Here is a 17,286-nt window from a genome sequence, read left to right as displayed (position 1 = left end):
GTGAGAGGGGAAAGATTTAAAAGGAACCCGAGGGGTAACTTTTTCACACAGAGGTGGTGAGTATATGGAATGAGCGGCCAGAGGAAGTGGTTGAAGCAGGTACAATAGTATCATTTAAGAAGCACTTGGATAGGTACATGGAGGGGTGGGGCTTAGAGGGATATGGGCCAAATGCAGGAAATTGGGACTAGCTGCGTGGGCACCACGGTCAGCATGGACTCGTTGGGCCGAAGGGACTGTATCCGTGCTGTATTGCTCTACAACTCCATCACTACTCATCCAGTGCCATTCACTCCTTTGATACCAGACCCATACTACTTTATGAAGAGCTATGGCAAGTTTTTCGAAGCACAGGCCTGGTTACTGCCTCTGGTTAATGTTGCTTTGTTTCTTGCCACCATCCATTGATTTTCTTTCCTTTCAGCGGTGTCTGTAGGATTGGCTTTTGCCATGCGTTACACTAGCTCCATGGCCGAGTTTGCTTCAGGAAACCCCAGGCGTAAAAATCCTACTCAATCCCTTAGAATTGCAATTTTAGGCAGACTGCCCTTTACTTTGAAAAAAACCATTAAAACTCCAAAATAAAGTTTCCTGTAGCCTGCTGAGTTTCAAAGCAGTGATTCATGCAAGCATAAATTGATAACATGATAAGGCAAAATTAATAATGAAGTCACCCAATTTTTTTTAAATGGACAGGAAAAGTATTATTAGCTTAAGGATTTAAAAAAAGCTAGAAAGTCAAGAAAATTGGCTGTTTTACCAAACAAGGAAAGTTTTCACCAACAGCCTTCATATGTTAGAACAACTGCATGTTGGGAGGGTAGCAATTTCAGATCATTTTCAAAGCAAAGTCATAAGATTGTTGTGCCAAGTTAGTATCAAGCTATGTCCCATTAACCTCAAACTACCCTGCCTCAGCAGTAGGTGCTAGAAAGCATAAAAGCTGCAATGGTCTTTTTTTGTGAGCCACCAAGGTAAAGTTATGACAATGCACAATTAAATTGAAATGATATGCTGGAAAGTGAAGTCAGGGTTGTCCAGCATAAGCCTTGTTTAAAAGCCTGTAGATTTTCCGAACAAGAAGTGAAGAGTTCCAGACTCAAATATAATTTAGTTCAAAACAGCATTAATTCTAACAGGGTGACTATTGCGCATGCAAGCAAAGCGAAAGAGGCAGAATGTGGCATATGTCCCCTTTTTGTGCCCTTCTCTTTTGCTACAGCTTTGATTATCGCTCTTTAACCAATATCCTGAAATTGCAAATGACAGCTGTCCATCCTGCTCAACAACATGCCTCACTTTTTATACAAGATAGCTTCAACACATTTGGCAAATATCTTCTAGCTAAGTGATTGACCAATGTAGTGTAATTATCCCTGAGAGCTCTTGTAAATCAGTCGTTTTTGATCTCAAGTTGGAAAGGAGTGATTTCTAAAGCACACAGGAAAAGCAGCAGTGATTCAGATCCTCAATTATGTTCCCCAACTTAATTGCTGAACTGCAACTGCTTATTATTTCACCTCAATAACTAAACCTAATCCATCAGTTTCGGTCTTGGGAATTTTAGTCAGCCAATATCGAATTGTCGACGTTTTGGATTGAAACCCTACATCAGGACTAAGAGTGCAGAAGACCGAGCCAGTCATCCTTCACTCGTACACTCACCACCCCCCCTTCAGTCCACCAATCACCTCTGGCCCCTGTCACACCACTCCCTTCTTCTCTTCATACTGGTCATCTCCCCTCTCATTCCTGATGCATGGTTTCGACCAGAAAAGTGGACAGTTCCTTTCCCCCCACAGATGCTGCTGTGTTTCTCCAGCAGATGGTTTTTGCAAAAACAAAAGGCATTTCTGTTTAAAAAAGAACCAGAATGAAAGTATTCTATTTTTATATGCCTCAAAAAGTATTCTTTTCCATTTTGGGATTAACCAGTAATTTTCAAGAGATCCCAGGAATAATTATAATGCATACTGTATGTCAATACTTTAGCTAGAAAATAAAAGATTTAAGAGTTTTATACAGACCAAATGAAGAAATAAAATCATATACTAAAGACTGCACAACTTATATCATGTAGTAGAATTCCTGGTATATTCATCTTGAAAATACTGCCAATGCAGTAAAAGAGACAGGGAAGGGAGAAGACTAATGTTTTTCCTAAAAAATCAGATAGTCAAGGAAGATCAAAGAAAAAGATGTTATAAATGGGATGGGATCATTACGAATATGATAATGCAGAAGTGAAGAATATAGAAATGGCAGAGCTTGGCCTCTCCTTTTAGGATAAGTGAAGAAATGAATGCTGGAGAATGACAATGAACCTCAAACTGACACAAATATTGAATTTTTAAAAAATTGATTCTTGGGGTTGACTCATGCTATTCATCTTTATTTGCCCTGTCATATTGGTGCTTGGCTGCCTTAAAGAACCAAAGTGAAGGTGTTCCCACAAACCTAATAAATTGGATTATTAGGATTCGACCCAGTGACGAGGATCAGCGATGTGTGGACAAAGCAGGACAATGATTTAGAATTCAAAAGACATGATAAAAATCCTGGAAACAAGATTTGTTAATGTGGCCAAGTTTAAGATTCATAACATATAACATATAATATAAATAAAAACAAATATTGCATGGTATTTATGGTTGGAAACTCTCTCTCCATGATGATTTCCAATCCTCAGCACATTGATAAGGAAACATTAACTTATGATTTGTACTAAAAACATAAAGCATTCATATTTTCTAGGCAATGGCATATTAGAATATGGAAAGAATTATCTTGCACAACCACTACAGCCAAGTGACCATAGCTTTCAAGACAATTAGAAATATTAGGAGGCCAGATGCAAATGCAATCATACTGTCCTCCACATATATACTCCTTATTCCTTTACTTTAAACAATATATGGCAACTTTTCCTGAAGCTTGGAGACAAAGAAACTGCAGATGCTGGAATCTGGAACAAAACGAGTTGCTGGAGGAACTCAGTGAGTCAGGCAGCATCTGTGGAGGGAAATGGACAATCGATATTTCGGGTCGAGACTATCATCTAGACTGAAAGAGTAGAGGGAGATAGCCAGTATAAATAGGTGAGAGGGAGGAGTGGGGCAACAGATGGCATGCGATAGGTGGATTGGCAGATGGAGTCAGGTGGCAGAGAAAAGGCTGGAAGGTGATAGGTGGAGGCAACAAAGGGCTGCAGATTATGGAATCTGATAAAAAATCTGATAGTGAAGAGGAACCAAATAAGGTAAGTAAAGTGGCTAGATGGGAACAGTGGGGGGAAGGAGCCCAGTGGGAGGTCTGTGTAGGTGACAGGCAGATGGACTATGTGTAGGAGGGGAAAGAAATTAAGTTCTCCAATTTCAGGTAACTCACTTCCCATCTGTCCCTTTCTCTCTCCTTCTGATCTACCAATGCCCTCACACACATCCTTCTTTCCAAGCCACAACTCCTCCTCCAGCCTTCTATCTCCGAGTTCTTACCCCTCAATGTATTGTGTAGTTGTAAGACAACGTCACAACTCTTGTACTCAGTGCCTTGACCAATGAAGGCGTGAGCCAAACATCATCTTCACATCCTGTCTACCTATATTGCCACTTTCAGGGAACTATGTTACTTGTATTAAGTATGTACTAGGTCTCTCTGTTCTACAGCCCTCTCCATGGCCCTGCCATTTACTGTTCAAGTCCTGTTTAAGTTTAACTTACCAAAATGCTACACTTTGTTAAATGCCATCTCCATTTCCTTGGCCTACCTTCCTAGATGATCTAGACTTCTAGTGGGTTGTCTCTCAGCCTCTGATGCTCCAGAGAAAACAATCCAAGTTTGTCTGAACTCTCCTTATAGCTAATATTCTCTAATCCAGGCAACATTCTCGTGAACCTCTTCTACACCTTCTCCAAAGCCTCTACATTCTTCCTGTAATGCAGCGACCTGTAGTGCCCACAATACTCTAAATGCAGCCTAACCAAAGTTTTATACAGCTGCAACATGACTTGCCAAAATTATATGGGTGAACAGTGCTAACTATTTGTCACACCATATGCTTCACTTATGATGTTAATTGTAACATTAGCCACATTGGCTCTTCATGTAATTCAATAAAATACTTAACTGATTAAAAAGCTAAGCAAAATGGCTCAAAGATTCCATTTTCCAGGCAGCACCTGTATTGTGTACAAGTGCAAATATTTGATTGAGACTTTGAGGAGCTTTAAATCAGATGATTTTACCACCCACTTCGAACAGCAAATGAATCGTATTTGCACATACAGTATTCCCTTACCACATGCACTATTTCCTGGACAATTGCATGTGGTATGCTTGTCTTTTCAATTGTCCAATTATGTGCCCTTACCACATGCACTATTTCCTGTTTGGAAGCCTCCAAGCATTTCCCAAAACTTCCTACTTCCTTTCAGAGTCCCAGTTAAGATCCATTTTGTCTCCAGAATATGCCAAAAATTTGATCACTAGCCTTGCAACATTTATTTTGTAGAGGGCCAAAAATATTGGACAATTGAAAAGACAAGCCAATTTTATTGTTATGTTTTCAAATAATTTCAGAATCCTAAGCTCTTTTCCTCAGATAGCACTTGCTGAGATAGTTAATATTGCACAATACCAATCTTATTTCATCAACAACAGGAAGACACAAATTTGGACTGAATTATTAATTCAACAGCATTAATTTTATCAAAATGGCCCACATTCTCAAGAGATTATCCTGAACATTTTGATCAAGAACAATTTCTAAAGAGCCAATCATACAGTAAGGAAATAATTTGATCTTTCTGAGAGAATGAAACTATTAAACATTCGAAAGCAAACAATGAAATAATCAAATATGCCACACATTACTTTTTTCTCTCATTCAGTTACATATTTCTGCCTCAATTCACTCAACTCATCCATACCCGAGCTAGTCCCATTTGTCTGCATTAGGCTCATATCCCTCTAAACTTTTCCTATCCATGTATCTATCCAAACATCTTTTACAGGTTGTAATTGTACCTGCCTCTACCACTTCTTCTGGCAGCTCGTTCCACATACCCTCCAACCTCTGAGAAAAAGTTACCACTCAGGTCCCCTTTAAATCTTTCCCCTCTCAGCTTAAACCGGTGCCCTCCAGCTTTAGACTCTCCTACCCTGGAAAAAGACTATGACTATTCACCCTATCTATGCCCCTCGTTATTTTATATACCTCTATAAGGTCACCTCTCAGTCTCATGCTCCAGGGAAAAAATGCCCCTGCCTTTCCAGTCTCCCCTTATAACTCAAGCCCTCCAGGCCTGGTTATATCCTTGTGAACCTTTTCTGCATCTTTTCCAACAATGACTTGTATAGTTGTAACATGGTGTCCCAACTCTTGTATTCAGTTCCCTGACCAATGAAAGCAAGAATGCCAAATGCCTTCTTCACCACCCAGTCTACTTGTGTCACCACTTTCAAGGAACTATGTATAGAATCACAGAACAGTACAGCACAATACAGGCCATTCAGCCCACAATGTTGTGCTGACCTTTAAACCTCGCCAAAGACTATCTAACCTCTTCCCCTCACATATCCCTCTATTTTAAGTTCCTCCATATGCTTATCTAGCAATCTCTTGAATTTGACCAACGTACCTGCCTCCACCACCGCCCCAGATAGCGCATTCCATGCCCCAACCACTCTCTGGGTAAAAAAAACCTCACTCTGATATATCCCTTGAACTTCCCACCCATTACTTTAAAGCCATGCCCTCTTGTAATGAGCATTGGTGCCCTGGGAAAGAGGTGCTGGCTGTCCACTCTATCTATTCCTCTTAATATTTTGTATACCTCTACCACGTCTTCTCTCATCCTCCTTCTCTCCAAAGAGTAAAGCCCTAGCTCCCTTAGTCTCTCCTCATAATGCATACTCTCTAATCCAGGCAGCATCCTGGTAAATCTCCTCTGCACCCTCTCCAACACCCCCACATCCTTCCTATAATGAGGTGACCAGAACTGGACACTGTACTCTAAGTGTGGTCTAACCAGAGTTTTGTAGAGCTGCATCATTACCTTGCGGCTCTTAAACTCGATCCCATGATTTATGAATGCTAACATCCCATAAGCTTTCTTAACTACCCTATCCACCTGTGAGGCAACCTTCAGGGATCTGTGGATATGAACCCCCAGATCCCTCTGCTCCTCCACACTACCCAGAATCCTGCCATTAACTTTGTACTCTGTCTTGAAGTTTGTCCTTCCGAAGTGTACCACTTCACACTTCTCCGGATTGAACTCCATCTGCCACTTGTCAGCCCAGCTCTGCATCCTATCAATGTCCCTCTGCAATCTTCAACAATCCTCCACACTATCCACAACACCACCAACCTTTGTGTCTTCTGCAAACTTGCCAACCCACCCTTCTACCCCCTCATCCAAGTCATTAATAAAAATCACAAAAAGTAGAGGTCCCAGAACTGATCCTTGTGGGACACCGCTAGTCATAGCCCTCCAATTTGAATGCACTCCCTCCATCACAACCCTCTGCTTTCTACAGGCAAGCCAATTCTGAATCCAAATGGCCAAGCCTCCCTGGATCCCATGCCCTCTGACCTTCTGAAGAAGCCTACCATGTGGAACCTTGTCAAATGCCTTACTAAAATCCATGTAGACCACATCTACTGCACTACCCTCATCAATCTGCCTGGTCACCTCCTCAAAGAACCCTATCAGGCTTGTGAGACATGATCTGCCCTTCACAAAGCCATGCTGGCTGTCCCTGATCAGACCATGATTCTCTAAATGCCCATAGATCCAATCTCTAAGAATCTTTTCCAAAAGCTTGCCCACCACAGACGTAAGGTTCACTGGTCTATAATTCCCTGGACTATCCCCATTTCCTTTTATGAATAAGAGGACAACATTTGTCACCCTCCAATCCTCCGGTACCATTCCCGTGGACAACGGGGACTCAAAGATCTTAGCCAACGGTTCAGCAATCTCCTCCCTCACCTCGCGGAGCAGCCTGGGGAATATTCCGTCAGGCCCCGGGGACTTATCTGTCCTAATATTTTCTAACAGCTCCAACACATCCTCCCTCTTGATATCTACATGCTCCAGAACATTAACCTTACCAACACTGTCTTCAGTGTCATCAAGACCCCTCTCCTTGGTGAATACTGAAGAGAAGTATTTATTGAGGACCTCACCCACTTCCACAGCTTCCAGGCCCATCTTCCCACCTTTGTCTCTAATCGGTCCTACCTTCACTCTCATCATCCTTCTACTCTTCACATAAGTGAAAAATACCTTGGAATTTTCCTTAACCCTACTCGCCAAGGCCTTTTCATGTCCCCTTCTTGCTCTCCTCAGCCCTTTCTTAAGTTCCTTCCTTGCTACCCTATATTCCTCAAGAGACCTATCTGATCCTTGCTGCCTACACTTTATGTATGCTGCCTCCTTCTTCTTAACTAGTTGTTCCACCTCTCTTGTTACTCATGGCTCCTTCACCCTGCCATTCCTTCTCTGCCTCACCGGGACAAATTTATCCCTAACATCCTGCAAGAGAACCCTGAACAACGACCACATCTCCATAGTACATTTCCCTTCAAAAATGTCATCCCAATTCACACTTGCAAGTTCTAGCCTTATAGCCTCATAATTTGCCCTTCCCCAATTAAATATCTTCCTGACTTCTGTGCTCCTATCCTTGTCCATGACAATGCTAAAGGTTAGGGAGCGGTGGTCACTGTCCCCCAAATGCTCATCCACTGAGAGATCTGTCACCTGACCCAGTTCATTACCTAATACTAGATTTAATATGGCATTCCCTCCAGTCGGTCCGTCAACATACTGTGACAGGAATCTGTCTTGAACACACTTTACAAACTCTGCCCCTTCTAAACCTTTGGTACTAAGCAGGTGCCAATCAATATTTGGGAAGTTGAAGTCTCCCATGATAACAACCCTGTTATTCTTGCACCTTTCCAAAATCTGCCTCCCAATCTGCTCCTCAGTATCATTGCTGCTACCTGGGGGGCTATAGAATACTCCCAGCAGAGTAACTGCTCCTTTCTTGTTCCTAACTTCCACCCATACTGACTCTAGAGAGGATCCCTCTACATTATCCACCCTTTCTGCAGCTCTAATAGTATCCCTGACCAGTAACGCCACCCCTCCTCCTCTTCTCCCCCCCTCCCTACCCCTTTTAAAACACCGAAATAGAGTAGACAAGCCAGCGTCTCTTACAGTGCTCAATACAAGAGGGCATGGCTTTAAAGTAATGGGTGGGAAGTTCAAGGGAGATATCAGAGGGAGGTTTTTTACCCAGAGAGTGGTTGGTGCATGGAATGCACTGCTTGAGGCGGTGGTGGAGCCAGGTACATTGGTCAAATTTAAGAGATTGCTAGATAAGCATATGGAGGAATTTAAAATAGAGGGATATGTGGGGATAAGGTGTTAGATAGTTTTTAGGTGAGGTTTAAAGGTCGGCACAAACATTGTGTGCCGAAGGGCCTGTATTGTGCTGTACTTTCTATGAGTCTATGATCTCTATAGGATCATCCCCCTTAACAGCATCCAAAGCGGGATACCTGTTATTGAGGGGAACAGCCTCTGGAGTCGTCTGCACTGCCTGCCTGCTCCCCTTCTCCTTCTCTCCCCTGACAGTCACCCATCTCTCTGCCTCCTGGACCCTAGAAGTACCTGCTGTAAGGGGGGGAGGGGGGAGAAGGAGTGGGGACTGCCTCCTGATACACAGTATCTACATATCTCTCTCCCTCCCTGATGCTCCGCAGTGTTTGAAGCTGCGACTCCAGCTCATCAATTCTGAGCCGAAGTTCCTCCAGCCTCAAGCACTTACTGCAGATGTGGTCACTGTGCACCACAACAGGGTCCACTAGCTGCCACATCACGCAGCTGCAGCACATGTACCCATATTCTACAACACTCTTCATGGACCTACCATTTACTGTGCAAGTCCTGCCATGGTTTAACTTACCAAAATGCAGCACTTTGCACTTGTCTGTTAAATTCCATCTGCCATTCCTTGGCCCACTTTCCCAGTTGATCCTGATCCTGTTGTAAACTTAGATAACCTTCTTCACTGTCCACTATACCACCAATTTTGGTGTCATCTGCAAACTTACTAACAATGCCAACTACATTCTCATCCAAATCATTAATATACATGACGAACAATGATACACCCAACACTCATCCCTGCAGCACAACTTTGGCCTCCCATATGAAAAGAAACCCTCCACTACCATTCTCTGACTCGTCCCATCGAGTCAATTTTGTATCCAATTGGCTATCTCACCCTGGATCCCATTTGAGCAGCCTACATATGAGGCTTTAGCTTCCTTGAAAAGGAAACTACATGTGGAAAATGTTTGAAAAGATGCACATAATTTGTATAAAAGTTGTTTTGAAATGTTAGGCAGAAGAGCAAGGTGGAGGAAGGTGAGGCCAATCATTCAGCCTCCAGGATTTTCAGAATGAAAATTCCATTTTCATTCTGAGTTCTTCAGGCTGAAATACTGAACAACCTGCAGAGCTTCAAAAATGCAATACTTTGAAATTTTCTTACCTTGATCTTGTGAATTAGGAAAGCAAAAGAAAAAGATAAAATCTTCATTATTTGGCCAAGCTACATGAAAGTGTAGAGGACATGTAAAAAGAAAATAAAGACATAGGCAAAAAGAACATATTCCCAAGTTTGGCAACAAAAGGAAGGGGAGGAACATCATTATTTTTTCAAGTTTACCATTAAAATTTGCAGTTGACAATGAATTAATTTTGATAATAGTCCTGAAATAGGGAAAGCTCAAGAAGATTTTGTTGCTTCTTGACAGAAAAAGATGGCATGAAAAATCAACATGAAATTTTTGATTGGCAAGTGTATTTAAATATATGAAACTATATTAATCATCACTCTATCCCGTTAATAGAATTATGGGTTCACTTCACTAAAAATCAAAAATTAATCCATTTGACAATTAATTTTTTTTTGAAAGAGACAAACATAATGCACCAATAACCCCAAAAGACTTCCTCCATGACTTTTGGAAGGATACTGAATTATGATTGGCATGAACTGAGTTCTGCTGAGTGATTTAAGCCTTGTTGATTTTCTTTGTGGCTTACCTGTCCACCCTTCACAGTAATCGTTATCATTGAAAACAAATATTACACTTAATAAGACAGAATCTTAAGGCATAAAAGACATCAGGTCATGCTGGAAACTTCATGCCCTCTTTGAGAACTATTTCAACGATGAGTCAGCTTACAGGAGCGAGATGGGACACCTGGTTGAGTGGTGCCGCGACAACAACCTCTCGCTCAATATCAGCAAAACTAAAGAGATGATTATTGACTTCAGGAAGGGGAAGGAGGGTAAACATGCGCCAGCCTACATTGGGGAATCAGCAGTGGAGAGAGTCAGTAGCTTTAAATTCCTGGGTGTTAATATATCAGATGACCTGTCCTGGGCCCAGCACATTGATGCGATCATAAGGAAAGCACGCCAATGTCTTTACATTTTAGCAGGTTAAGAAGGTTCGGCTTGTCACTGAACACTCTAACAAACTTCTGCAGATGTACTGTTGAAAGTATCCTGACTGGTTGCATCATGATCTGGTAAATGGTGTCTATATGGACTTTACTAAGGCACTTGAAAAAGTCCCACATGGCAGGCTGATCCAGAAGGTTAAGGCACATAGGAGCTGGCTTATTGGATTCAAAATTGGCTTGGTGATAAGAGGCAGAGGGTAGTGGTGGAAGGATGCTTTTCTGATTTGAAGTCTGTGACTAATGGTGTACTACAGTGACTGGTGGGCATTTATTGCCCACCTATAGTTGCTAGAGAAGGTGGTTGTGGTGGAGCTGCCTTCTTGAAACACTGCAATCATTCTGGTGAGGGTGCATGCACAGTGTGTGCCATGACTTGGATCCAGCAGTGAAGGACTAGTGATATATTTTCAAGGCAGGATGGTGTGCATTTCGGGGAACAATCTGTAAGTTGTGGTATTCCCACATGCCAGATGCCCTTGTTCTTCTTGGTGGTAATGGTCTCAGTTTTGGATGTGCTGTCAGAGTAGACTTGGTGAGTAACTGAGGTGCACCTCATAGGAGGTACATGCTGTAGCCACTGTGTGCTGATGGGTGCCAATCAAATGGGCTGCTTTGCCATGAATGGTGTCAAGAGTTGTTGGCACTGCACTCATCCAGGCCAGTGGAGGGCTTTCCATCACACTCGACTTGTGTCTTGTAGATGGTGGACAGGCTTCAGGGAGTCAGGAGGTGAGTCACTTGCTCCAAAACACCAGCCTCTGAACTACTCCTACAGCCATAGTATTTATAGTCAATGGTGACCCCCGGGGTACTTGCCAATGGGAATGCCATTACATGCCAAGGATTGGAGGTCAAGTTCTCCCTTGTTTGAGATATACAAAGCCTGGCATTTTTGTGGCAACGAATGCTGCTTACCACCTCAGCCCATGCCTGAATATTGTCTAGATTTTTGCTGCATACAGGCATGGGCTGGTTCATATGCTGAGGGGTTGCACAAGGAATTGAATGCTGTAGAATCATCAGCAAACATCCCCACGTCTGACCACAAGATCATTGAATAAGCAACTGGTGTTGGTGGGCCTATTACACTGCCCTGAGGAACTCATACAGTCAGACAGCAGGGAAACAGGCCTTTCAGTCCAATAATTTGGATGTGGATGTAAGAGGCATGACCTGCAAGTTCACAGATGACACGAAGATTGGCAGAGTCATGGACAGTGTGGAATGTAGTCTTAGGTTAGAGGGTAATATCGATCTGTTGGTGAAATGGGCTAAGAAATTACAGAAGGGAGTTTAATCCAGATAAATGTGAGACAATGTATTGTGGGAGTACTAATGAGGCTAGGACATACACAACTAATGCTAGGGTCTTAGAGAGCACTGATGACATTGCACTGATGATACACAACATTGTGGGCCAAAGGGCCTGTATTGTGCTGTACTGTTCTATGAACAGAGAGACCTTGGAATACAAGTCCAGAGATCCTTCAAGGTGGCAGCGCAGATAAATAACATGGTAAGGAGGGCACATGAGATACTGGCCTTCATTTGTTGGGGCATTGAATACACAAGCAGGGAGATTATGCTCCAACTTTATAAAACTTTGGTAAGGCCTCAACCAGAGTATTGCAAGCAGTTCTGGTCACCATAGGAAGGATGTGATAGGCTGGAGAGGGTGCTAAGGAAATTCATCATGATGTTGTCTGGGATGGAGAGTTTCAGTTATGAGGAGAGACTGGAGGGGTTAGGTCTGTTTTCCCTGGAGCGGAGGATGGAAAGAGGGGACATGATTGAGGTACATAAAATTATGGGTCTAGACAGGGTCGACTATCTGTACTCCTCATAATTTTATGTACTTTTCCCTATATCAGAGGTAGACAAAACAAAAGGACATAGATTATGACAAGAGGGAAGAGATTCAGGGGGGATCTGAGGGGAACCTTTTTCACCTAGAGAGTGGGAAGTACCTGGAATGCATTGCCCAAGAAAGTTGTTGAAGCAGAATTGCTGACAGTATTTAAAAAGTCTCTAGGCGAGTATTTGAATAACTAAGGCATAGGAGGGTTTGGGCCAAGTGCTGCAAAATGGGATTAATGTAGTTGGGTTCCCATTGGGCAGTGTGAATATGGTGGGCCAAATGGCCTGCTTCCCTGCTGTACATCTAAACAGAACGAGATCCTGCATGGATCCATTTCCTGCTACTTTTAAACTATTCTTCCGGTGAGGTAAATATGAGTCAAAGAAATTCCATGAAGAGAGGGGTACATTAACAATTGCAATAAACTCTGATGATGCCCAATCAAATTGAGGAGGACTAGGTGGTGACAAAGACTGCTTGCCAAGACAAATCACAAAGCATCTGATCCTATGAATAACAACACAGTGAGACTTACTTCTGACAGGTCTGTAAAGCTTCCTTCATTGTTCCAATGGCTGCAAGAATATCATTCTGTTCAAATGTCATGGCTGCCTGCATGGCATGCATGGTGCTGTAACCTAGAGCATGGTACATGCTGTCTTTGGACCTACATTGAAAACAACCAGTAAAATAACAGTGAGGAGTGGATAACTGAATATTGTTCCATGGCAACTGAATTATAGGCATTTCAGTTCATTTTTGATAAACCTTCCTTCTGGTTTCCATTCATTTCTTAGAGTTAGATCGTAGTTGGTTTTGTATCAGCAATATAGGACTTTATTCCATTTTAAAAAGAGATAACCAGGTTGAAGACTAGGAAATGTATCCAAATATTGCCAATGAACATCATCGTCTCACTTCTCATACTTCTGATTCCTCATTTGACTGTGATCCTTGCTCTTTAAAAGGCTGTTTCTGAATTTACCTACATTAAAATATGAAGGGTAATTTTAACCTGCAAGGCAGGACTTTCTCAGGATTGGGTACAACAGTTGTGTTCCATCCTACCCAACTTTATTTGACACTGAAGTCAATACAGTCTAATATTGTACTAGCAGTCCACACTCATCTTTTGTTTTGTATTGTGTAGGTTAGGCTGAAATTGCCTCCATTGAGCTTATAATTGAGAAAAAAAAGTTTGCACATGTAACACAATGAGCACAATTAACCCAATTCCATATATTTTTATATAGCACCATAGATTACTCTTTGATGGTTATGATATGGCTGCACGTCAACTTCAATTTTGAACAGAAAGAAAGTATCACTTCCTCAATGAGCCTCCTTTTCCAATGGAAAAAAAACTACCAGTTTACAATTCAAAAAGGTCAATAAGACTAGAGCATGGGACAACAGTAAACTATAATAACAAAGTGCTATTCCAGCAAATTTCCTAATGACAACGTCAGACTAACTTAATTGAGTTCTCTGAAGAAGTAGCCAAGAACATTGTTGAGGGTAGTATGGTTGATGTTATGCATTTGGAGTTTCAAATAAGCATCTGATAAAATGTTACATAATACATTTGTTTGCAAAATTAAAACATTGGATTAGGAGGTTAGGTAAGAGATTGAAAGCAGAGAGCCTGTTTCACCATTGTTTTTCCACACTTTTGGGGAATGTGTGGTGGTGTTTTCCATAAAGTTATTATAGAGACCACTGCTCTTTTTAAATCCTAATGACTTGGACATGTGTAGACTGGCATACAGAGGTCTAAAGAAGTAGCTAATGGCGAAAAGAACACTTGATGATTTCTGGAAAATACAGATAAACTTTGAAATACACAGACCTGTGGCAGATAAAACTCAATACAGTCTAGTGTGAAGTGATTAATTTTAGCAGGTAGAATGAAGAAAGTTATAGTAATGTCTGAAAAAGATTTTAGAGACATGGGATCTGATTACACCTGATTTTGGAGAATGGCAGGACATGCGGAGAAAGCTATTAAAACAAAACATAGGAGACACGAGATTCTGCAGATGCTGGAATCTGGAGCAACACACACAAAATGCTAGTCAGGCAGCATCTATGGAGGGAAATAAACAGTCAACGTTTCATCAGGACTGGAAAGGAAGAGGGCAGAAGCTGGAATAAGTAGGTTGCGGGAGGGAGAGGAGTACATGCAGGCAGGTGATAGCTGAGACCAGGTGAGAGGGGGAAGATGTAAGAAGCTGGGAGGAGACAGGTAGAAGAGGCAAAGGGCTGAAGGAGAAGGAATCCGGGAGGAGAGGGCAGTAGACCATGGAATAAAGGGAAGGAGCTGGGAAATAGATGGGCAGGTCATGAGGGCGGGGAAGGGATGGGCAGGTCACGAGGGTGGGGGAAGGGGAAAGAGAAGGGGAAGGGGGGCACAGGAATGAGGAAATACAAAGAGGAAAAAAAAGAGGGGGAGAAGAGGGGAGGAGTTACCAGAAGTTAGAGAAACCTTTAGAACCATAGAACACTACAGCACAGAAAACAGGCCATTCGGCCCTTCTAGTCTGTGCCGAAACATTATTCCGCTAGTCTCATTTACTTGCACCCAGTCCATAACCCTCCAGACCTCTCCCGTCCATGTATCTATCCAATTTATTCTTAAAACTTAAGAATGAGCCTGCATTTACTACATGAGATGGCAGCCCATTCCACACTCCCACCACTCCCTGAGTGAAGAAGTTCCCCCTAATGTTCCCCTTAAACCTTTCCCCTTTCACCCTAAAGACATGTCCTCTCATACTTGTCTCTCCTAATCTAGGTGGAAAGAGCCTACTTGCATTAACTCTGTCTATGCCCCTCAAAATTTTGTAAACCTCTATCAAATCTCCCCTCATTCTTCTACACTTCAAGGAATAAAGTCCTAACCTGTTCAATCTTTCCCTGTAACTCAACTCCTGAAGACCCGGCAACATTCTAGTAAATCTTTGTAGTGGATTTGGCAAGTTTGCAGATGATACAAAGGTTGGTGGTGTTGTGGATAGTTTAGAGGATTGTCAAAGATTGCAGAGGGACATTGATAGGATGGAGAGCTGGGCTGAGAAGTGGCAGATGGGGTTCAATCCCGAGAAGTGTGAGGTGGTACACTTTGGAAGGACAAGCTACAAGGCAGAGTACAAAGTTAATGGCAGGATTCTGGGTAGTGTGGAGGAGCAGAGGGATCTGGGGGTCCATATCCACAGATCCCTGAAAGTTGCCTCACAGGTGGATAGGGTAGTTAAGAAAACTTATGTTAGTTAGCATTCATAAGTCGTGGGATCGAGTTTAAGAGCCGCGAGGTAATGATGCAGTTCTACAAAACTCTGGTTAGACAACACTTGGCGACCAGAACTTGTATCCAGTTCTGGTCGCGTCATTATAGGGAGGATGTGGAATCGTTGGAAAGGGTGCAGAGGAGATTTGCCAGGATGCCGCCTGGTTTAGAGAGTATGCATTATGAGGAGAGACTAAGGCTTTACTCTTTGGAGAGGAGGAGGATGAGAGGAGACATGATTGAGGTGTACACAATATTAAGAGGAATAGATAGAGTGGACAGCCAGCGCCTCTTTCCCAGGGCACCAATGCTCAGTGCAAGAGGGCATGGCTTTAAAGTAATGGCCTTTTGTATTGAGGGAGATATCAGAGGAAGGTTTTTTACCCAGACCGTGGTTAGGGCATGGAATATGCTGCCTTGGGCAGTGGTGGAGCCAGGTACATTGGTCAAATTCAAAGATTACTAGGTAAGCATATGGAGGAATTTAAAATAGAGGGATATGTAGGAGGAAGGGGTTAGAAAGTCTTAGGCAAGGTTTAAAGGTCGGCACAACATTGTGGGCCAAAGGGCCTGTATTGTGCTGTACTGTTCTATGTTCTAAATCAATGTTGAGGCCGTCAGGTTGGAGACTACCAAGGCGTAATATGAGGTCTTGTTCCTTCAACCTACGTCTAGCCTCAACGTGGCAGTAGAGGAGACCATGGATAGACATGTCAGTATGGGAGTGGGATGTGGAATTGGAGTGGATGGCCACTGGGAGATCCTTGCTTTTGTGGCGGATGCAGCAAAGATGCTCGACGAAGTGGTCACCCAATCTATGTCGGGTCTCACCGATGTAAAGGATGCCGCACTGGGAGCATTGGATGCAATAAATGACACCCTCGGATTCACAGGTGAAGCGCTGCCTCACCTGGAAGGACCGTCTAGGGCTCTGAAAGGTGTTGAGGGAGGAGGTGTAGGACAAGTGGACGCAGTTGCAGGGATAAGTGCCAGGAGGGTCACTTGCGGGGAGGGACGAGTGGACAAGGAAGTCACGGAGAGAGCGATCCCTACGGAAAGTGGAGAGGGGGGAAGGGGAAAATGTGACTGGTGGTGGGATCCCGTTGAAGGTGGCGGAAGTTGCAGAGATGAGATGTCAGATGCGGAGACTCGGAGGGTGGTAGGTGAGCACAAGGGGAACCCTGTCCCTGTTATGTTGTGTGGGGGGGGGGGGGGGCGGGGTGGAAATGGGGTGAGGACAGGTGTGCGGGAATAGAAGAGATGCGGGTGAGGGCGGCATTGATGGTGGTGGAAGGGAAACCCTGTTTACTGAAAAAGGAGGACACTTCAGATGTCCTGGAGTGGAAAGCCGCATCATGGGGACAGATGTGGCGGAGTCGGAAGCACTGGGAGAAGGGAATAGCATCCTTGCAAGTTACTGGGTGGGAAGAGGTGTAGTCAAGATAACTGTGGGAGTCAGTCGGTTTGTAAAAGATGTTGGTGGTTAATCTGTCTCCGGAGATTGAGACAGAGAGATCCAGAAAGGGGAAAGAGATGTTGGAGAAACAGGAAAAACATAGGAGAACTTTAGTGAATAATAAACCTGA

The 17,286-nt window shown here is 43.1% G+C and overlaps 1 protein-coding gene across 3 annotated transcripts in view; it reads right to left on the bottom strand.

The window, feature by feature from the left end:
- LOC127572255 (tetratricopeptide repeat protein 39B) overlaps positions 1-17,286 on the bottom strand; it is a 205,420-nt gene that overhangs the window by 60,330 nt on the left and 127,804 nt on the right. For all 3 annotated transcript variants that reach the window (XM_052019233.1, XM_052019234.1, XM_052019235.1), the window contains one exon: positions 12,950-13,081. In XM_052019233.1, the coding sequence (XP_051875193.1) occupies positions 12,950-13,081 (132 nt within the window). The remainder of the gene's footprint in view (positions 1-12,949; positions 13,082-17,286) is intronic.

Source organism: Pristis pectinata, chromosome 7 (genome assembly GCF_009764475.1).
Source record: "Pristis pectinata isolate sPriPec2 chromosome 7, sPriPec2.1.pri, whole genome shotgun sequence".
Classification (NCBI taxonomy): domain Eukaryota; kingdom Metazoa; phylum Chordata; class Chondrichthyes; order Rhinopristiformes; family Pristidae; genus Pristis; species Pristis pectinata.
This window is presented reverse-complemented; position numbering and strand designations above follow the sequence as displayed.